Source organism: Carettochelys insculpta, chromosome 2, assembly GCF_033958435.1.
Source record: "Carettochelys insculpta isolate YL-2023 chromosome 2, ASM3395843v1, whole genome shotgun sequence".
In the NCBI taxonomy this organism is placed as follows: Eukaryota; Metazoa; Chordata; order Testudines; family Carettochelyidae; genus Carettochelys; species Carettochelys insculpta.
The window spans coordinates 263,773,705-263,796,851 of NC_134138.1; the positions used below are offsets into that span (position 1 = coordinate 263,773,705).

General features: G+C 43.3%; 1 protein-coding gene across 4 annotated transcripts in view; it reads left to right on the forward strand.

Moving 5' to 3' along the window:
- Window positions 1-5,864: 5,864 nt before the first annotated feature.
- The window catches only part of PAXIP1 (PAX interacting protein 1), a 75,056-nt gene continuing 57,773 nt past the window's right edge, over window positions 5,865-23,147 (forward strand). For 2 of the 4 annotated variants that reach the window (XR_012644079.1, XM_074985086.1), the window contains exons 1-3: window positions 5,865-6,196; window positions 11,777-11,911; window positions 15,843-15,886. Coding sequence is in view for 3 of the 4 variants with exons in the window: in XM_074985086.1 (XP_074841187.1) it covers window positions 6,098-6,196; window positions 11,777-11,911; window positions 15,843-15,886 (278 nt within the window). In the remaining variant the exon portion in view is untranslated. Of the gene's footprint in view, window positions 6,197-7,143; window positions 7,266-11,776; window positions 11,912-15,842; window positions 15,887-23,147 lie in introns of those variants that run through there. The other 2 variants (XM_074985084.1, XM_074985085.1) reach the window with 2 other exon arrangements.

The window sequence follows — 23,147 nt, forward strand, 5'->3', positions numbered from 1 at the left end:
ACTCCTAGAACGGGGTGGCCAACCTGTGGTTCTTGAGCCACATGGAGCTCTTTGAGCCATTAAATGCAGCTCCTCCTCAGAGCTGTGCGCTAGTGATATTGAGTACCCTAAGTCATAAGCAGTCAGACTGAAATCAGTGGGGGTACTCATGGAGTAAGATACTATTCTGCCTCAGTCAGGGTAGCAATCTGGCACATTATGAGTAAGAATTTACAGAATTAAGCCCTATATTTGAAGTTGCATGGTAGAAAAAAGAAATGTGAATATCAAGATATAATATTTAGCTAGATTTGTCAATTGACTGTCTTCACCAGCTCTGGCATAAAAATCAGCTACAAAATAAGTCTAAAGTAAAATAAAGTCCCTGATAACTGTCTGGATGGGATGTGTGTGAGAATAACATTGCCTTTCTCTAATAAAAAATAATTGCAGGTGGGTGGGTTGGGAAGAAGGCGGGAAAGAGACTGTGTCTCAGCTATGTTGTGAAGTCAGACAGCCTAATTCTTCCTCACAGCAATTTTACAGCTGCAAGAGCTGTTAGATGTTTCCTAATTGACTTCAGTTGCATTACTCAACTTAAACTGGTGTAAAAAATAATCAGGCCAAAAATTTCTAAAAATCCCATTGACATTTCTGTTTATTTAAAACATTTATAAATGTCAAAATGGATGTAAAATTAATGAATCTGGCTTAAATCATTCCCTGAACTTTACAGATATATATATTCAATTTTTAAGAGCCCCTGATGGAGACTACTGTGACTGTCATCTCAGAAATGGATTTACACAACTCTGTAAATTAGCTCCGCATAAGTCTCTCAGGCCAGTCAGACTAATAAATGAAATTTTTAAAAAAATCTCACATGCTATTAAAATCTCTCTCTTACAATGCCCCGAGGAACCCTGAACTGAAAGAGAACTACCTCCTGCATTAAGACCAGCACTAACGTTCCTAATCTCATAGTGAGCTTCTGCCCTTCAGGGTACAAGTAACTCTCATTGCCTTCAAAGGGAGGCAGATACTCATATACTGTGGGGAAAGAAAGGTGCCTATGCTGACTGGGAAACGCCAAGTTAAACAAATGGAAGAAAATTGGAAACCATTTCCATTTCCCTTCTTCCCCCCCCCCCCCCCCCCGACTGACACTTCTGTTTTAAATTTGATAGCTTTAAGACAGAATGTACTAAACATGGGAAAAAATGGAAGCAACCACTGATGTTGCAAAAAAACAGGGAGTTAAATCTGTCATTTGACTGGTATGTTTTTGAGGCTGCTGCCGCTCCACTTTGAAGTCAATGGTTGTTTTATCATGAGTCTCAGGATCAAGCAACTGACTTTTCTAGTCTTCTGATTTTAGAACTTAATATTTTATAGACAAAAGCTTTATTTATGTTTAGTTTTTACAACCTGATGGAGGAAAAGGTTTTCTCATTCCAAATAGCTAGTAGTTTGAGTTTTTTCTAATGCACCAGTTCATCAGGGAGATACTTTTGCAGTCAAAAGGCTGCAGCAGAGAACTGTAAATTACATACTGGGAAAAACTGTGCAGCTCTAACACATTATTTTTAAATGCATCCTTTTCTGAGACTAAAAATTATTAAATGGACTTCTGCCTGTGGGGCAATTTTAAGGACTCTTCCCACCTTTTTTGTTCACATTGCATTGAACATCCATGCCCAGATGGAATTCATCTTCATCCTGAGATCCTAACTGGCCAGGAAAAACAATTTGGTTAAGACCAACACCTTATTAGTGGGCATTAAGTGACAGGTCTCAATGATTTAAACGTGCAGTGTTATGATGTTGCATTGTTAACATCTCATATTTTAAACAGACTGCCTGGTGTATGAAATTTTAAATAGGTGAATCTCTCACGCTCCTGATTTGTCTTGCTGAATAAATATAGTAGAACCTCAGAGGTGCGAATACTGCAGGAATGGAAGTTGGTTGTAACTCTGAAATGTATGTAACTGAACAAATGTTATGATAGTTCTTTCAAATGCTTACAACTGAACACAGACTTAATACAGCTTTGAAACTTTGCTATGTAGGAGAAAAATGCTGCTTTTGGGGTTTTTTTTAGTAGTTTGTTTAACACAGGACTCTACAGTGTTTTATTTTGTTATTTCCCCCTGTGCTTGATTGTATACATCTGGTTCCAGAAGAAGAATATACAGAGAAAAAATTATATGGCACTGAAGATGGAAAAATGCATCATATAAACAATAGGAGAAGAGGGAAGAATGAGGACCCACTGAAGATGCTGCTGCAGGGGCACTGGAACAATTTTTATAGTGCGGGTGCTGAGAGCTATTGAACCAATATGTAAATCCTGTACACAGTGGACACCACTTCAAGTCAGGGCATGCTGCAACACCTCCAACACTCTAATTCTAGCAGAAAGGTAGGGCAACATGCAGTAGAGCTCAGAAACTCATAAAATAAGGCCCTACCACATTCACAGTCCATTTTAGTCAATTCAATGTCATATGATTTTAAAAATCACAAATGCCATGATTTTAGCTGTTTAACTCTGAATGTCATGGTGGTGTAATTGTAGTGGTCCTAACCCAAAAAGGAGTTGTGGGGGGAGGGTGGGTCAGTGGTGCTGACATCTTCCAGGGTCCCCCTCCACCCTCCCGTGCCTGGCATTTCAAAGGGGTGGGAGCTGCGGCTGCTGCAGCAGCAGTGTCTGGAGTTCCAGGCCCCTTTGAAATGCTGGGCTGGGAGGGGGGTGGGGGGCAACTGACCCCTATGCTGTCCCTCCACCGCATCAGTGGAGCTGGGGAAGTTGCAGTACTGCTACCCTTCTGCACCACTGCTGGCAGTAGTGATGCCTTGAGAGCTGGGCAGCTGGAGAATGGCAGTTGCTGGCCTGAACTCCAGCTCTGAAGGCAGAGATGCTGCCAACAGTAGCCCAGGAAAAAAGATGGCATGGGAAGGTATTGCTAGGCTTATTTCTGCACTGCGGCTGGTGGAACACTGCCTTCACAAATGGGGGAAATGGCTAACAGCCACTGTTTTACAGCAGCCCAGCTTGGACGGCTGTGAAGAAGTAAGTGTGGCAACGCTGTGATTCCCAGTGAAAACTTGTGATCTCCATGCAACTCCCATGTGGGTCAGGACCCCCAATTTGAGAAATGCTGGTCTCCTCCATGACATCTGTATAAGGCAAAAGGGTACAAAAGACTAGATTTCAAGGGGTGGGGAAACCAGATTTCATGGTCCATCATGCATTTTTCATAGCTGCAAATTAAGTAGGGCCCTATTCATAAGCCAGCAGTGTAGAGAAAGCTTAATAAGAGAGCCTTATAACTTGTGTTGATGATACAAGATCAAATAAATTTTTTAACTTAGCCATGAGAAGATTGTTAACTTTGGTCGGAGCAATTCTGGTAGAGTAAAGAGGAGAGAAGCCAAAGTCTACATACAGCAACAACTAAAATATGTTCATTAATCAGATATGTTTTAAATGATATTTAAAAGGACGTGCATCATAATAGCAATAAGCCACATGACTTCTAATTTTGAAGTAGTTAAAATACTGCATAGAAAAGAAGATGAGTTTTTAAATGAAAGATGCATCAGGAAGTTAAAAATAATTTTAATATTAATATTTGGGGGTGATCTGTATACAAAGAGCAATTAAACAACTTGTGGGGAGCATACTATCAAATAAGCATATAAGCAATAATTATTTAGGACCCAATTCTGCCTCACTTAAACTGAGTAATAGCTCATTCTGAAAGAATATTATTCTTATTTAAGAGGACTACTCTCAGAGTAAGTTGTGATTGAGGGCAGAATGGGGTTTCAACATTTAATGATGATTTAAAAAATTCTCCCTGTTAGTGTCTTTTGAAATCTCTTACTTTCTTGTGTGTTACCATTATGTTGTATGCTCTATATTATGACTTGTGGATTTTAATGTCTTGTCTGTTGCACCTAGTATGTGTTTAATCAATCACTGTCTGCAGTAAATCTGCTGTTTTATTTTATATTAACATTCATATCTCCTATATAGTCTGCACATTTTGTCCACGAATTCAATAACCTCATAAAATGTAGTTATTGATTAATAATATTATCATAATATCCAACTTTTCATCCAAGATTCTCAAAGCACCTGATAGTTATTAACAGCCACATTCTGCCACTGCTAAGTCTCAGTGAGCAGCACTTTAATTCACAAGTTGCTTTTTTAAATGGAACTACTCCACGTGTTGTACTGTAATATTGAATGTTAGGGTAGCAGAATCTGTCCTTAAATACTTATCTGTCATAGTGCCCCCCTGAGGAAGAAATTATTATCCACATTTACAAGTGAGGAAACTGAGGTCCCAGTTCAGCATAGCACGTACAGTTTTAAAGTCTAATAGACATCAAAAGGAGTTAAGCAAGTGCTGAAATGCTTAACTAAATCAGGGTTTGAGGAACAGAGAGTACTCTCAGATCAATGGAAGACACAGGAAAAGAACCCAGGAAAATACTCTGTCCCCTGAGGTGTTTGTTTACTGTACTGTTTGACATATGTAAAACTGTACAAATATTAATACTCATTGGGATACTGACTGTAGTAGCTGGACTATCACAGCAGGCAATGATTAGTCACTGAATATTGGTTAGGTTCCCATGGAGAGAGGATGGTGTTCGAGTAATTAAGAAGCCAAAGTTAACATAGGACCTAAGTCTTTGTGTGCAGTGGTATTTTAAAACTGAATAGAGCAGCTCCAATCTCATGTTTGTCACTTGACATCTATACAGCAGGGAAAAGGGCAAAATGCGGATTTACTCCCTTGTACAACTGGAACCGGTAGAAGGCCTGAGTTAGACTATGTCTAGCACTTAGTCAGCATAACACTTGCCTTCCAGGAGTGTGAAAAAATATGCCCGAGTGACATAAATTTTGCCGTCATAAGTGCTTGTGTGCACAGTGGTATGTCAGGGGGAGATGCTCTCCAGCCAACATAGTTGCAGTTGCTCACTGAGCTGGTTTTATGATGTGGATGGGAGTGTTCTCTCTGGTGGATAAAAGGCAGCTACCCAAGCACTCTTATAGCATCAGTAAACTAATTACTCTGGAATAAAGTGTCATTTATCCCAGAGCCGAGTGTTCACATGGGGACCTTTTCCAGAATAGTTCCTGCCTGCAGGAACCATTCTGGTTAATTTCCCCTTGTGGACAAATATTTAGTGGGTCAACCTGGCTGCACCTGATGACTCCTCTCAGTGCAGAGGACAGGGGATCCCAGCAGCTGGCTACACAGCAGGAAGCGTGGCTGTGGGGCACAGCCCAAACACCTCCCTCTCCTGCACTGCATGCAATGCCTGGGTGCACTGGAACAGCCCACCCCAGACTTGCCTGTGTTTGTCTGAGATGTGGACTTCTTTCTGAAGGTACTTACTAATGTTCCACCCATGTGTAAAATAAATTTTATGTGCAGAGGCACACGCAGATGTGCACCATCATTGGAAACATGCTGCCTGGCATAGAGGCTGTGAGCACTGGGCTGATCAGCTGGGTGGCATGTGTCTCTGGTGGGTGCGCACGTGTGCAGTGGGAGGGGAGACAGCTGGGGCAGTGGCTCTGAGGCAGGCATGAGGGAGGGTGGCGGGGAAAAGGCATGAAGCAGGGAAGAGGGGAGGGCAGCATGGGGGTACTGGGTAGCTAGAGAAAGGGGAGGAATTAGCTAGAGACGCAGGCAGGTGGGGAGGGGCGGAGCCTGCACGGCAAGCAGCGACTCCCCCCGGCTGTTTGTTCATGGGCGGTACCAGGCATCCCCGCTGCCCGCCCCTTTAGTGGGGAAGAGTCCATTGAGCGCGGCGGCAGGGGGGTAGCAGGCTTCGCGGCGTGGTTGAACGCACGCCCTCGGGCCTGGTTCGGCGAGGGCCCGCGTACGGAGGCGCAGGCAGCGAGACGCTCGGCCCTGGCAGCTGGGGTCGCTGATCGGGCCGTTGGCCTCAGTCTCTCCCCCAGGTTCCAGCGGGGGATGGTGCCGTCCGCAGCGCGCGCCTTGCTCCCGCGGTTCGTCTGCTCGGCGGGGGGAGGGGAAGGGAGCGCCGGGCTGGCCCCAGGGAGCGCGGGCCGCGGCTCCGCATGGACGGGACCATGTCGGCGGGCGGGAAGGAGCTGAAAGTGCCCGAGGATATGTTCAAAGATGTCAAGTTCTTCGTTGTGGGAGACATCGACCCCAAGGTACCGGATCAACACCCCCCCGCTGACTGGGCACTGTGGGTTCTTCCACTGCTTCCCCGCGCGGCTCGGGGCTCGCGCCGGTGACAGCCGTGGAAGCTCGCGTCACACAAAAGAGGGAGGGAGTGTCGGGGGAGGGGGGTCTCGCGCCCTCGCGGTGCGGTGAATGGGCTGCAGCCTCTCTCCCCCCGGGCACCGTGGAACCGGCCGCCCCGGTGCGCAGGCCCCGCAGCAGCCTGCGTGCAGCGGTCGGGACAGGGCGGGGGAGAGGGAGTTCCGGCGGCCTAGGCAGCCGGGCCGGGAGCCCACAGCTGCGCCGGTCAGCGCTAGTACCCCGGGCAGAGCTGATCCTCGGCCTCTTCCGGCGGCGCCAGCCCGTGGGCACGCTCCCCCTCGCAGTCCCCCGCCCCGACACGCCACCCCCCGACAGTCCCCTCGCTTCCTCTTCGCGGCGGGCATGTCCCCTCCCTCTTTACAGTTTCTGGGCCAGGCTTCTCTACCGACTCTCCCACTCACAGACAGGTTGTAGGAACGTCCCTCCTACAGCTCCTTTCCCTGCTCTGGGTCAGCCTCTGAGGTACAGATTGCTGCATAGCCCCCCCCTTCCCCTGGCTAGTCTGTAGATATGGTCCCCCCACCCCTAGCGTCCCCTTTGCTCGTCCTGATACAGTTCTCCTTGATGCCCAGTTCCAGTTCACAGGCACTGACCCCATTGATAGTTTCTTGCCTCCTGTTTTCTCAGCCTCAGCTTGCAAGCACTCGCCCCGCTGATACATCCCTCCTGCCAGGTTCAAATCATGGCCACTGACTGATCCCACTTTTCTGTGCTAAACTTCAAGTACTGAATCTACCGACATAACCCCCTTCACCACGGCTATGACAAGTTCCAGGCTGTGGGCACTGAGCCTATTGATAAAGTTCTCTCTCTGTATATGCCTAGCTACAAGTCATGTGCCATGAGAAATCCCTCCTCCCAGCATCAGGCTATGGGTGCTGACTCCAGTGACAGCTCTCTCCCCGGCTCCTGAGCTTCCTGGTTATATTTGCTTTTATGAGGAAAGTTAGCTTGTGGGTATGTAGAACATGTTGTGTTTCTGGATTTATAATAACTGTACAGACTGATCATCTCCAATTTGGAAAACTCTCATCTAGCAGCATCTGTAATCCAGCATGATTTAAGTTAACCATATGACCACTTATGGGTTTGGCCAAGTTTCCCTTGGTCCCATAAAGTTTGTTTACAGACTTCAGTCCTGGCTGTCAGTGTTCTGTGCTGTTATTTAGCTGCAATTTACCTGAAGCAGGATTAACCCTAACTAAGTCATCCCAGCCAGGACTTTGTCAAGCCGGGACTTAAAAACCTCTAGGAATAGAGATTCCACAACCTCTCTAGGTAAAACATTCAAGTGCCTCACCACTCTCCTGGTGAAATATTTTTTCCTAATATCCAACCTACACGTGTCTCTCTGTAACTTCAGACTATAGCTCCTTGTTTTGCCATCCATCACTAGTGAGAAAAGCTTCTCTCCATCTTCTTTAGATCCTCCTACAGGAAGTTGAAGGCTGCTGTTAAATTGCCCCTCACTTTTCTGCAAACTAAAGCCCAAGTCCCTCAGCCTCTCCTCATAGGTCAAGCGTTCCAGCCCCTGATTAATTGTCATTGCCCTGCACTGAACCTGCTCCAATGTGTCCACATCCTTTCTATACTGGGAGGCCCAGAACTGGATGTACCACTCCGGATGTGGCATCACCAGTGCCGAATAGCGGGGAATAATAACTTCTGTAGAGCAACTGGAAATGCTTTTCTTAATGCACCTTAATATGCCATTAGCCTTCTCGGCTACAAGGGCACACTGACTCATATCAAGCCTCTCATTCACCATAATCCCCAGATCCTTTTCTGCTGCACTGCTACTTAGCCAGTTGGCACCCAGCCTGTAACAATGCTTGGGATTCTTCAGTCCAAAGTGCGGGATTCTACAGTTGTCTTTGTTGAACCTCATAAGATTTCTTTTGGCCTAACCCTCCAATTTGTTTAGGTCACTCTGGACCTTATCGCGACCCTCCAATTTATCTACCTGTCCCCCTAGCTTAGTGTCATCCACAGATTTGCTGAGGGTGCAATCCATCCCCTTTTTCAGGTCATTAATAAAGATGTTGAACAATACCGGCCCTAGAACTGATCGTTGGGGCACCAAGGCTCTTCCTAACTGTTGAGTGCTTGATTTTTTGCAACGTTAATAATGGTATTTACATGTAACTTTCTACATTTTTTTTTTTTAAAACAAACTGAAAAATAGAAATTCCAACATTCACACCCATGGTGGTCATCAGCAGAATTGGCACCTTTAAATCTAGTGAACTGATCTCTGATATTGTTGACATAAACCTCCATAATCAAGTAACTAATAGCCGTAGTAGTCCCATGTGAACTAACACTTTTGCCACTGTGTTTCATAGATGTTTGTTGACAACAGAGGAATGGGTAGCCTCAGTAATCTATTCCCCTTTTATTCCTCCTCTATTCCTTGAGGTGAATGTATGCTACTAGACACAGACTCTTCTGGTCATTCCTCCTAAGCAGGAGTTCTTTGACTCTGTCCCTATTTCAGTTTTGGCTCTTCCCCACTATTACTTACTCATCCCATTCCCATTTTCTTTGTTCTTTCAGTTCCAGTCTCCCCTTTTCAGGCTTCTCATCAGTCTCTCGCACGTCCCACACCCAGTTCTCATTACTGTCTCCCAGCTCCTCATCTGATGTCTCTCCTGCATCTTCCCATTCCTTCACCTCGTTCCTTGTCCCGATCTCATTGCCCAGCCAGTCCTACTTCTTCCCTCAATTTTACATCCTTACCAGATCAGTCTCCCCTGCCCCATCCTCATACATATGCATCATAATCTAAATGCTCTCAGCTTCTTGCCCAATATCTAGAGCCCTGCTCGGATATAAATGTATGCCCATGGATGTGGAGATCCACAGATAGAAATAGGTATCCACTGAGTCACAGTGCTCTACTCCCAAGAGATGCTGCAGCCAAAGGAGATGAGCATGGTCCTGTCTCTCCCAAAAGTCAGCATCTCATACCAGCAACTCCTCCTGGCAGTGCAGCTGTACCCTCACCAGCCTTATCACCTGTGAGACTATATGACCCCAGATGGATGACAGCTGCATGCCCTGGGGGCACTGGCTTCTTAGATTGGCAGAGACCTGCAGATGCAGCTACCTGTGGATAGAAACGGGCATCTGCTGACACTGTGGCCAAAGACAACTAGCTAGCATGGTGCCACAACAGCCAATCTCAGTGAACCCCCTGCTCCCATCAGCAGTGAGATGCTTTGTCCCAATCATTTCTCTTTCCAGCTTCCCACCCCCATCTCCTTGCCCAACCAGTTTCAGCCTTCCCCTCCATGTTCTAGTTTCCATAGGCCACTTGCTCCAGCCTTTCCATTCCCTCTCTCCTAGTGCAGCTTTTGTCTCCCCTGTATTTGAATCAGAAAATTTCCTCTGTGCTGCTTGGATGCCAGCAGGTAGATGTTACGCACAGCCCAAGAGAGACAGATTTCCTGCTTTCTGAGTTCTGGTGCTGGCCTTCCTCTAGCCCAGAGTGACAGGAAGCAGCAAGTTTAGAGAAAGTTTGGCTTTGCCCATGTGAATCTGGTCTGGAGCATGTTCATTTGTTCTGTGAGGATGGCATGTGTGCATTCCAGTCACACGTAAGAGCTGTGATGTGCTCGAGCGTGCTTAGTGAGGAAATAATTATCAAAGTTTTGTGTTGTCAAGTTCTTAACAAGTCTCTGCTTAGCATGTGCAAACTGACTTTCCCCCACAAAGGCTTATAACAGTCATATTTAAGCAGATTTTTACAAAAACACAAAACCACATCACTTAGGGCTTGTCTACATTACCATCTTCCTTTAAAGGAAGGATGGTAATCAGAGTGTTGGGAGTTTACTAGTAAAGTGCTGTGGTGCATACGCAGCACTTCATTAAGCAAATTCTCCCCTGTGGCAACTTGGAAGTTTTAAACTTTTAAAATTTTTGAGGAGTAAAGGGACTTCAAAGTTGCCCCGGCACTTTGAAGTACCAGCGGGTGAGCCGTGGCTAAACGCAAGCCGGTACTTTGAAGTTTAAAACTTCGAAGTTGCCCCGGGGGGCAATTTGCTTCATGAAGTGCTTTGTATGCAGCGCAGCACTTTATTAGTAAACTCCCAACACCCTAATTACCGTCCTTCCTTTGAAGGAAGGTGGTAGTGTAGACAGGCCCTAATACAATGGTTACCCATCACATATTTCAAGTACTTGCTTCAAAGCATAGAGACACTAGAGTGTTTCAAAGACCTTGCCAAATTTTTTGACATGGATGAAGCAATGTATTAGGTCCTAGTCTGGTTCCTCTAAATGGCTAAAGTGTTTTGGGACGTATGCATAAATAATCAGGAAAAAGATATTAAAAAGTGAGGTGGCGAAGTTTTCAGAAGATGCAGAATTACTCTGGATAGGTAAGTCCAAAGCACACTGTGAAGAGTTATTAAGGGAACTCACTAAACAGGATGAGTAGGCAACAAAATATCATATGCATTTCAGTATTGATAAACATGAAGTAATGCATATTGGAAAACATTCCAATTATATAGACAAAATAATGAGGTCTAAATTAACTATTAACAGCCTGAAAGAGGTTTTGCAATCACTGTGGGCAGTTGTCTAAAAATATGGACTGAGCTTGCTAAGGTAGTCAGAAAGGCACTGTTAGGACAGGGATCGCTAATAAGACTGAAAATACTACAGTACTACTTGTATAATGGAATGTTCACAGCTTCAGTGCTGCTTCTGGTCACCCCATCTCAAAAAAGGTGCATTAGAAATGGGAGAGGTACAGAGAAGAGCAACAAAAATGACTGAATATGGAGTAGCTTTCATATGAGGAGACTGGTACTGTTCATCTTGGAAAAGTGATTAATAAAGGGGAATATACTAGAGGAGGGAACATTCTGAAAGCTAAAAATACAACTGTGTTTGAAAAAGAATTAGACAAATTCACATAACCATCAGTGGCTATTAGTCAAGGTTGGTCAGGGATGCAACCCTATGCTCTAGTGTGACTAAACCGCTGACTGTCAGATGCTGGAACTAGAGGCCAAGGCCCGTTCTGTTCATTCCTTTAGAAACATCTGGCGTTGGTTACTGTCAGAAGGCAGGACACGGGGCTAGATGGACTTAGCGGGGTTGGCGTGACCCTGCATAGTCATTCTTATACTCTTGTGAAATTGTCCAGAATACTTTTTACCATGAGGCAGAAGCTCAGCATGTAAAATTTCAACCAGATTGTTAAAGTTTAGTGCAGTTATAAGAAGCTGAAGACCAGGTCTTTTAATGAGCAAGTGTTGGACAAAGTTAATATTAGGCAGTGCTACCAGCATTGCCTACAACGCAATTGTGTTTTCTATAATAAAACAAAAAGCGAACTAAGAGAAATATTACTTCTCCAGCCCCCAAGGATTATTAGTATTGCTATGTATACGGTTTTCTTGGACCAAAAATTTAAGATGATCTTTTGGTTTGTCTTGCTTTTTGGTTTTTAGGTTATTCAGCTTCTGAAAGCTGGGAAAGCAAAGGAGGTTTCTTATAATGCACTGGCTTCACACATTATTTCAGAGGATGGCGACAATCCAGAGGTTGGAGAATCTCGTGAGGTCTTCGATCTCCCTGTAGTAAAGGTGAATAACTATTGTATAACATGGTAGAAATGTTAATGTAAATGTTTTCCACTGTAATTAATTGTATTCTTTAAAAATACCATTCATGTTCATCTGATATGTGGAGAGAGTGGAAGTAGGGGATCTACCCTGCTTGTTAACTTGGTGCTCAGTTTATCTTCTGAATGCCAGTTATAAGAGATTCTAAAGCTTAGTATACGCCTTTCCCATGACTGTGCTCTTAATGCTGTTTTTTCTTTTTTTTGGTTACTAATTGCCTGTTTGTTGCGATGGCCCCAGTTTTTTAATCATCTTCACTTTTCTTCTTTCAGTTATCTAGGGTGATGTGGTCCTAGTCACTTAATTGTTTTGCTTGTGGAAGTCTGTAAATGCTAGCAGCAAAATAGACCGGTTTTGATTACAAAAAGTAGTCTGCATAAGTGTTTCTTCTTCACCTGCATGTTATGAGATCTGTTTTCTTGAAAAGACTGAGTAAATGCCCTATAAATCTCAGCGTTGCCAACTTTTGTGATGTTACCATGAATATTTTGGTCGTTTTTCTTCGAGTGTTGGAGTTTTATGAATATTCCAGAATCCCAGTTTTTATTTAAAAAAAGTATGTTTCTTGATTTCATGTTTGTGGAAATAAACTTGAAAATATGAACCTAATTGTTTAATAGTCAGAGAATCATTATAAATATTTTAAAATGTATTCTTATTAAAATCCCATGAAGGATCATGACTCACGATTTTTATATTTTCTTAATAGTTAACGATACTGAAATTGTGGTGGCTTATAATATGTTGTACATTAGAACTTCAGCAGTATGAACACCAGAGTTATGAACTGCCCAACCACATACCTTATTTGGAATGTGGCAACAGCAGAAACAAACAAACAAAAAAAAAAGGGGGGAGCGGGAAAAAAGGGGGCAAATGCATTACTTTGTTTTAACACAAAATATAAGAAGAAAGGAAAACAGCATTTTTCTTTTGCATAGAAAAATTCCAAAGCGGTCTTAAGTCAATATTCAGTTGTTACTTTTTGAAAAAACCACCAGAGTGCTTGTCTACACTAGCCCTCTTATAATCAGCACGTTTTGGGAGTAAGGGAACTTCAAAGTTTGGCAGGTACTTCGAAGCACCCTCAGATACACTGCCTGTCAGCGTTTCGAAGTTGCTAACTTCAAAGTTCTCGTGGTGGCCATTAGGCTAATGAGGTGCTGCATATGCATCACAGCACCTCATTAGCCTCATCACTTAACTGCAAAGAGGTTTTAAGTGAGTACAGGTATAAGGCGTTATAGTCAGAAGTGCTTAAAAAAGAAATAGATAAAACACTTTATATTAACTAAAACTTAACAAATAAAACTTAGTCCAACGTGAAATCTTTACTGTATGTTCCCAGCAACAGGGTTGACCATTGTCAGGCTGGAACCCTTCCAAAGTCCAGAGTTTGGTTCCCTTGATGTCTTAAGTGAAGGAGAGCAACAGAGAGGGAGAGAAAGAAAGTTATAAAGCCTGGGGTGTTTTTGACACTCAGTTTTGTAGCCTAGTCGTCTTTCGAAATGCTGTTCCTGAGAGTTATCCCTAAATAAAATTCCTTTCCAATTTGTGGATGGAGATAAGGAGTCTCATTGTGAGAAATTCCATGTTTGTTAAAAAAGCAGATTGATCTGTTCTTGCTTCCCTCCTTTGCCAAAGAAGGCCACTTGACCAGTGATTGCCAGTCAGCTTTGATATGACACCTGGCTAGAAGTGTTAATTTGTCCTTTGTCTTTCAGGAACAAGTGTATTTCCTCCCCAGACTTTTCTGGTAAAGATATTTCAGTCATAATTTCAGTTTAGGTTCATCATTTTACATGTAGTGTTGCTACACACATTTCACCATGAAATAATTGACCGGTGAGTTAGTTTTCAAATGGTACATTAAAATGCATATGCCATACAATGATTATTACGCTAGCATTGTGGGTGTAAATACAGGGGGTTATGTTTCGTGTCACATTCCAGTTCATAGATGCGGAAACTGGCACAAAATTGTGTGACCTTGAGAAAGTCCCTTGCCTGTCATTCACAGGCAGAGCTGGTAAACAGACCCTGGTTTCCAGATTCCCATCCATTCTGGTGCCCAGATGTGGATTAGGAGATTTTAGGACGCTGGACCAGAGCAAGCAGGAGCCTCATCTGCGCTCCTGCCAAGGAGGTAGGTCGGGACTGGGGAGCTTCTCCCACTCTTTGGCTCGAGTGCTGAGTGGGCTGAGAGGGTCAAGCCTCTGTGTCCTGACCCCACTCCTTGGGAAGAGCGCTGGGCAGGTGCAGCTGTTTGAGGCATGGAAGTGCCCATTTTTCTGCCCCCAGTTGTCCGTGGACCCATGCATGGGCCCCATTGACCCAGTGGCTGATCTGCCACTGCCCTGTCCATTAGACTTGCCTCTCTAAACTTCTGTGTCTTCAGATATCAATATGTGTGCACAGCAAAGTTATTTCGAAACAGCAACGACAATCATGACACAATTGCTATTTCAAAATCATTTTCCTTTATTTGGAAATAGGTAAATCTCATATGAAGAATAGTGCCTATTTTGAAGTAAGGGCCATGTAGCGAGGGAATAGAGCCTATTTTGAAATAAACCATAGTGCATCCAATGGCTCTGTTTTGAAATAGGCTCTATCGCATGTAAATGTTCTATTTGGAAATAAGTGAGTGCTAATTTGAAATAAGCTGTTCTGGAATACCTCCTCTGAAGAGCTTATTCAGGAATAGCCCTGCTGTTTAGACATCGCCTTAGTGTGTTTGCTTTTGTATACAGTAAATATAGTTCTCTGCAGGGGAGGTACTTGTAGACACACACTCTTTTTAATTGTTTGCCTGGAATGCTCTGTGGCTTATTTCTGTCTGCACAAGTAAGAGGATTGCTGACAGCGTTAGGCTAAGTGTATGCTAACGGGGAAGGCTGAATTAAAGATATGCAGCTCTGGCTATGTTAATAACAGAGCTGGAGTCAACATACCTTAATTTGAGCTTCTGTGCTGTCTATACTGCTGGAGGTTAATGTGAACAAATGCTCCCATTGACATCCCTTACTCCTCATGAGGAGTAGGGGTGCCCGATGAGTTCCTACCAGATGTGCTAAATTGAATTCTAGAAGATCGACCACATCAGTGTCGATCTTCTCCATAGTGAAGACATGCCCTTAGGTGCAAGGGAAGAGCTAAGAAGCATTAACAATGCTTTCTGCTTTCTAATGGATGTAGTGTAAATTTCACCTAGTAGTACCACCTCTTTAACATTTTGTCAAGTACAAGTGCTGGACTTTCAACGAAACTGTTTGATCTGATAACATCATAGTGTTAGCTTGTAAAACAAGAAGGTAAGCCTAATTATGAAGAAAGTGGGAAATCAAGGGAACTAAAAGCAGATATAGTGTGTAGCTAATATAGGGAAAAGAAATAGAGAAAATGGAAAAGGTAAAGCTGAGAAAACTTTAGGAAAAAACAAAATGTCTTTTTGGATGGAGGAGAAGGATTAATAAATACACACATCTTGAAGTCTACATGGTTTTTTTAAGGAAGTCCACATATGTGCTGATTAGAGCAGGGGAATAGAAGTTAGGAAATCTGGATTCTGTTTGTCTTTGTTCACGACTTGCTCTGTGACAACAAATTTTTTGTGCTTCAATTAATCTTTGTTTAGTAGTAGTAGGCATCCTTCAGTCTACGTAGACTATGGATCACTCTTCGTTTAAAAAAAATCTTTGTTTAAAGCTGGTAATATCACGTTGGTTGTAGTGAGGATTAAATAAATTGTTTAGAAAGTGCTTGATCTTAAGATAAAAGCTGTTGTAGAACTGAAAACTGGTTTTAAAATGAATACAGACAGAAATCAATATAATATCTGCATTGCTTCAGATAGTTCACTAAAAATAGACTTCATAATTTTGTCTTGCAGCCTTCCTGGGTGATTTTGTCTGTTCAGTGTGGAGCTCTTCTGCCGTATCCTTTCTATTGAGCTGCTCAGATTGTACCATATGTATGAAAAATATGTGGAAGTTAAATTATATATTGTGCATTTTAAATGCTAAAATCTGTTGAAGCAATATGTGTGCTCTGTGAAAGCCAAAAAATCAGATAGTACAGAAGATGAGGTCCTGACACTGCAAGTATTTACACACATGGTTAACCTTACTATAGCAGGTAGTGCCACTGTTACTGCCTGTGGTAGTGAAGGTAAACCACATGCATACATGTTTGCAGGATCAGGGCCTAGAGGTCTAAAAGTAATGTTATCACAATGCAAATAATAAATGGTGGACTAGTATGCATTTTGTGTATAGTATTATCTGCCCCTTTTCTTTCTGCTCCAGAATGTAGCTTTATTAGTGTTTTATGCTATAAAATCTGCATCAAAACCAGGCTGGCTGAGTTAATGTTGCTGTATTATCATAACTATGCACTTTCTTGACTATTATATTTTTGCAGTCTTATCTGACATGTATTAGTCTTATGTTGCATGATATTTCCATTTATTAAAAATGAGTAAGTGTGGGGGGGTGAGAGTCACACAGATGACTTGCAAAGACAACTTCAGCATTCGGTGGTTCCAGTCATGCTTTGAAGTTAAATGTTAAGTGAAGTGAATAAAGTGGCAAGTTCCTGATCTTTGGTTTCTGCTACTGTCTTGAGACAGTTTTCTGCAAGCTTGGGTTGATTCAGGGCATGTCTGTACTTGTGTGTGTATTGGTACTGCAGTGATTGTTCCCCCAGCAGTTGATCTAGTGAAGATGTGCTAAATGGCTTGCCGATCACTCTATCATTGAGTCCAGTACTCCACCGGACCAAGAGGTGTAAGAATAACTCAACCTAATGTATGTCAACTCCAGAAGTGGTGTTTGTGTAGCTGGAGTTGAGTAAATTAGGTTGACTTTGCCCAGTACTATAGATCTGCTGTCAGTAGCAGCGTGCTGCTTTATATTTTGATGATTGTATGAAGGGGTCAGATTTTTTTTTTTTTTATTAAAGGAAACCTTTGAATTTGCAGTATATTGACCAATGGACTTCAAAGCCATTTCAAAGGACTCTAAAGTGTTTATCCTTTATTTTTAATGCCCTCTGTTTGTATTAGTTCTTTTGCAGTAAGTTTTGTTTCTGAGGTATGGTACAGTATCTCTGTAGCAATTTTTCTGAGCAGCAGCCCCAGAGATTAGGCAGAACGTCAGAGGTGAAAGTAAGTCGGTGCATGCTGGTGTGATGTACCAGTAAGAGAGTGGCTGGGTGGGTGCAGGACTCTGGATGCTGATAGCATATGGTCTGCGCAGCAACAGTGCACCCAGGCTCCAATCCTGTGGCTCGGACCGTTGGTCAGCATGGTCCCTGCCACCCCGGGATCTGGCAGCTGGGCAGTACAGTGGCCTCACACCCAGCCCTGAGTTCCCTCCATGCCCCTTAGTGGCCTGATTTCTGCACCCCGCGCAACTCGCCACACCCCTACCCAGAACAACCCCCTGCACTGACTCCTGCAACAGCCACAACCCAATCCTCTGTCCCCTGAGCTCCTCCATACACCCAAGCTCTCTCTTCTGAGCTCTCTGACATCCCTCAACCTCCTGCCTTGATCCCTTTCCTCAAGGGGCGGGGGTGGTAATTGCAACATTGGCAGTACCAGTAAGAAATTTAAGTTACTCTAAACCTTGTAGAACATGCAGTGTTAATGTAACAAAGAGTGATAAGCCTTAAGTAGGTACAGTAGACTTATGCAGGAGTTGGGTTCCTGTGCAACCTGGCATAAGTCAAATTTCGTGTTACTTGGGGAACCAGGAAACTGACCAATGCAGCAGCACTGGACAGTTTCCTGTCTCCTTTTGGTGGCAGGGAGCTGAAGTGTGGCTTCCCAGTTCCCTGCTGCCCACAGGAGACAGGAAACTGTCCAGTGCTGCTGCATTGGTCAGTTTACCAGCTCCTGTCAGTGACTGCAGCCAAGTCAGGCTGAGGCCCCTTACAAGAGCTGTGAAACGGTTCCTGTCAGGGATGGTGAGAGTCAGGCTGCCGCTCCTGACAGGAGTCATTTCCCCACTCATGTCAGGGGCGGCAGCCTCTTTTCAGTGGTGGCAGCCGAGAGACAGCCTGCAACTCTGACAGGAATTGTAAAACCACTCATGTCAGGGGTGTCAGCTTGACTCTAACCATCACTGACAGGAGTGGGGAAACAGCTCCTGTTAGGAAAGGTGAGAGTCAGGCTACTGTTCCTGACAGGAGTGGTTTCCCCGCTTCTGTCAGGGGTGGTATCCACTCCTTTCAGTGTCTGTGCTCAGCTCTCTTCTGCCACCATTGACATGAGCAGGGAAACTGACCAGTTTCCTCACTCCTATGAGTGGCAGGAGCTGGTGTCTGGCTCCCTGCTGTCTGCCACTCACAGGAGTTGGAAAACTGACCAGTACTGCTGTACTGGTCAGTTTCCCAGCTCCCCACCACTCAGTCATATTAAACCATTTCTGAAATACAGTAGAACCCCAAGGTATGTACGCTCAAGTAGTGCAAATCTCAGATTATCAGATGCTTGATTTAATAAGTTTAAGTGACTTTTTAAAAAAAAACAATTTTGTAAAAATTGGCAAAATATGGTAATGGGCACACTTGTTAAGGCTATTAACATGGCAAGTTTCAAAACTGAGCCAGCTGTGAGTTATTTACGTGGAACAGAAAAAGTGGTACATTCTTTCAAAATGGGGAAAAGTAAGGATTTTTTTTTTAACATTTGCAGAGTTTACACTTTCAAAACCAAATCATATTTCAGCAGAGGCAGTATAGGAAAATTTTAGCTACAATATGTGAATCTCTAAAGTTATGAAAATGTAAAAAATGATGGCATAATTTATCTGTAAAGATTATGGTCAGTCATGGGTGGCGGGTATCATAGGCTGTGCCTCCATTTGCAACTGGGCATGGTCTCATAAGAACGGCCATACTGGGTCAGTCCAAAGGTCCATCTAGCCCAGTATCCTGTCTGCTGACAGTAGCCAATGCCAGGTGCCCCAGAGGAGGTGAACCGAAGACAACGATCAAGCGATTTGTCTCCTGCCATCCATCTCCTGCCTTCGACAAAAGGGTAGGCACCATACCTTACCTCTTGCTAATAGCCATCTATGGACCTAACCTCCAAATATTTATCGAGCTCTTTTTTTTAAACTCTGTTAGAGTCCTGGCCTTCACAGCGTCCTCTGGTAAGGAGTTCCACAGGTTGACTGTGCTGTGTGAAGAAAAACGTTCTTTTATTAGTTTTGAACCTGCTACCCATTATTCTCAATTGGTGTCCTCTAGTTCTTATGTTATGGGAACAAGTAAATAACTTTTCTGTATTCACTTTCTCCACACCATTCATGATTTTATATACCTCTATCATATCGCCCCTCAGTCTCCTCTTTTCTAGACTGAAAAGTCCCAGTCTCTCTAGCCTCTCCTCATACGGGACCCGTTCCAAACCCTTAATCATTTTAGTTGCCCTTTTCTGAACCTTTTCTAATGCCAATATATCTTTTTTAAGGTGAGGAGACCACATCTGCATGCAGTACTCAAGATGTGGGCATACCATAGTTTTTATATAGGGGAAGTAAGATATTCTTTGTCTTATTTTCTATCCCTTTTTTAATTATTCCTAACATTCTGTTTGCTTTTCTGACTGCTGCTGCGTACTGCGTGGATGTTTTCAGAGAACTATCCACTATAATTCCAAGATCCGTTTCCTGATCTGTTGTAGCTAAATTTGCCCCACTTACCTACATTAAATTTCATTTGCTACTTTGCTGCCCAGTCACTCAGTTTGCTGAGATCTTTTTGAAGTTTTTCACAGTCTGCTTTGGTTTTGACTATCCTGAACAGTTTGGTGTCATCTGCAAACTTTGCCACCTCACTGCTTACCCCTTTCTCTAGACCGTTGACGAATAAGCTGAACAAGATTGGTTCGAGGACTGACCCTTGGGGAATGCCACTGGTTACCCCCTTCCTTTGTGAAAATTTACCATTTATTCCTACCCTTTGTTTCCTGTCTTTTAACTAGTTCCCAATCCATGAAAGGATCTTTCTTCCTATCCCATGACCACCTAATTTACATAAGAGCCTTTGGTGAGGGACCATGTCAAAGGCTTTCTGGAAATCTAAGTATACTATGTCTACTAGATCCCCCCTGTCCGCATGTTTGTTAACTCCTTCAAAGAACTCTTAATAGGTTAGTAAGACACGACTTTCCTTTCCAGAAACCATGTTGACTTTTGCTCAACAAATTGTGTTCCTCTACGTGTCTGACAATTTTATTCTTTACTATTGTTTCTACTAATTTGCCTGGTATTGATGTTAGACTTACCGGTCTATAATTGCTAGGGTCTCCTTTAGAGCTCTTTTAAAATATACTTTTCTCCTGGGTCCTGTCCTGGTAGTTCCCATCCCTGTGTCATAGCTTTGACTTGGGTTCAGGCTGGGGCCATGCCATCTGCCCTCCCTGGGCTGTGGCTTTACTGCCTGCCCACCTGTTAGTCCAGGCCTGGGAAGGTTGGGCAGCTTTCCCCCCTAATGCTTTTTGAGATGGAGTGACCAGAACTGAAAGTAATTATCCTGGTTGTAGATTTTTATCTCAGCAGTAGGGAACTTAAAGGAGCACGGTGTTCCCCTAGTGCCAGCATCTGATAAATCTGGTTGTGTCCCCAGCTAGCAAGGAGGCAGCCATGCATTTTGTAATGGATCTGTTTTTATTACGCAAAAAAAAAAAGAAAGAAATGTGCAGGTAAGCACATGTAATTTTTCCTACTGTACAATCTTAAAAGGAGGAACAAGTATACTTTCTCTTACTGGAAACCCAAGAGGTAGTGGGAGGAGTTTCTCGTTCTTGTTGCTCTGACAGATGGTAGGAGACAGTCTGCACTCTTCTTTGCTGCTAGAAAATAAATGGGAGCTTTATGCTTCCCATTCTTTCTTGTTTTCCATTCTCACTATCATTCCCTGGTTCTTTTTCTTGTAATTTTTCTTGGAGGCAGAATGAAGAGGATTGGTTTCATCCGTGCTCTGTGTACAAGTGAGATCTCCATTAAAACTCAGACTCATGAGGTATCGCTGCTCAATATGCTGTGAGCAGCTACTATGGCAGAGGACAATCCGTCACCAGGTAGGAGAGGAATGAGCCTCTCCCTTATCTTTCTAAGCAGTGTTAAAGTGAAACATAGAAGAACCTTTCATTTAATCTCATATTTACTGTTGTTCAATATAGTTTGAACACTATATGGAATATCAGTAAAAGTGGTTATATTGTAAATTTTAATGTGCTATGGCTGTAATTGACAGCTTTCCGCTTATGTGTAGTCTTTTTTCAGACCTTTTGGTTTAGTTATTATTTATAAAGTGGTGTACATATTCTTGGCACTCTGTCATAATTGCACTGAAGGTGCAGTCATAAAGGTTTTTGCATTTTATGGTGTAGTTACAGGATGTCTGTATATTTCTATCTGTATCATCTGTATAAAATAATGTCTCAATATGTTTTTTTTCTTAAACATGCGTATTATCAAAATTTGCAGTGTTATTAATGTTTATGTCCTGTGTATTCTGTAGTGCTGACTTAATTTGAAGTATTCTCCTTTCTCTGCTGAGCAGTTTCCAGTATGCTTTAATCAAAGTTTTCAAACAAAAACCAAGGCCAGGCAAATTCTGTATAGTAAACCCTCAAAATGTGAAATTTTGAGTTGCGCTTAACTTGCATTAACGGAAGTTAAGTGCAACTCAAACTCCAGCTTCCCCTGGCCCTGGCTCAACCCTCCCCCTCCCCCTGGTCTGCGTGGCCCCAGTTCAAACTCTGCAAGGCCCAGCATACAGCCCCCATCCCCGCTCGGCCCAGCTCCGTCTCACCCCTTGCCTCCACTCCTTGCGTCTCCCGCTTACCTCCCTGTGGCCTAACTCCAGCTCAGCTCCACTCCCCAGCCCCCCTGCAGTCCTAACCCACCCCAGGCTTAACCCCCCAATCCCCCCGTGAGGCTTAACCTCCCCAACTGCTCCCGCCAACCCCAGGACTTATCTTTGAAAAGGAGCTCCAGATGTTCTTAGTGGTTCCCTGGTTGCAGAATGTGAGATTTGCCAAGGAAAAAGCCCCCCGCCCCATCCAACTTATGTGAAAGTCGAGTTATGCGAGGGTGCATGGGAATACAACTGTCTCATAACTCAAGGGGCTACTGTGCTGTGTTATGTGTCTATTAAAGGGGAAAAGTGTATCTATGGTTTCATATGAGAGTACTAACATAAAATGAGTAAATGATTTTTATGCTCAGCTTCTGCTCAACATTTTAAGCATTGTCTGGAAGAGCCCATCTTCAAATCTGACTTGTTAGAAGTTTAGCCAGTTGGTATGTATAATAATGGGCATGCTGTTGCCATCTCTGAATAAAGTACTTACCATTAAAATGTTTTCAGATGAGGAATGTTGTGCCTCTGGTGAAAGACCTTGTAAGTTTTGCTTTGTTGATGCTTAAAAAATTAAGTCAAAAGTAAGGTACTTATTCTGCAAGTATGCTTAACTTGACACACAAATATGTTAGTGTTTTTGAGTTCATGAGCTAAATCATAACAAAAACAGAAATAAAATATAAAAAAGTCAGGCAGAGTTATCTGATTCTCCTATGTGGAGGCGCATGGTTATAAAAACAAGATGCATGTGTGAAAAATAAGTTAGTGGTTTTATGTGTTTGCTGTTTTGTTTTGTTTGTTTTTCTTCTGTTGGGATAGAATGTGCTGAAAAAGCTGCTCAGACGGCTTGTGTACACTACCACCCGCCTTCGAAGGAAGGATGGTAATTAAGGTGTTGGGAGTTTATTAATGAAGTGCTGCACTGCATATGCAGCACTTCATTAAGCAAATTCACCCTGGCAACAACTTCGAAGTTTAAAACCTCAAAGTACCGGCTCGCATCTAGCCGCGGCTCACCCTGTGGTACTTCGAAGTGCCGGGGCTACTTCGAAGTCCCTTTCCTCCTCAGAATTCTGCGTATGCAGCGCAGCACCTCGTTAGTAAACTCCCAACACCCTAATTACCATCCTTCCTTCGAAGGAGGATGGTAGTATAGACACAGCCAGAAGGAGCAGGTTTACAATCCCATTTAGGCTCCCGTAATAATTAGAAGTAATCTGGATCAGTTTGACTTGAAGCTTTTGAATTTTCACTTTGTAGGACTAGCTTCTGTTTGTTTATTGGGGCTCTTTAAATGATCAAATATGTGAGAAGTGTT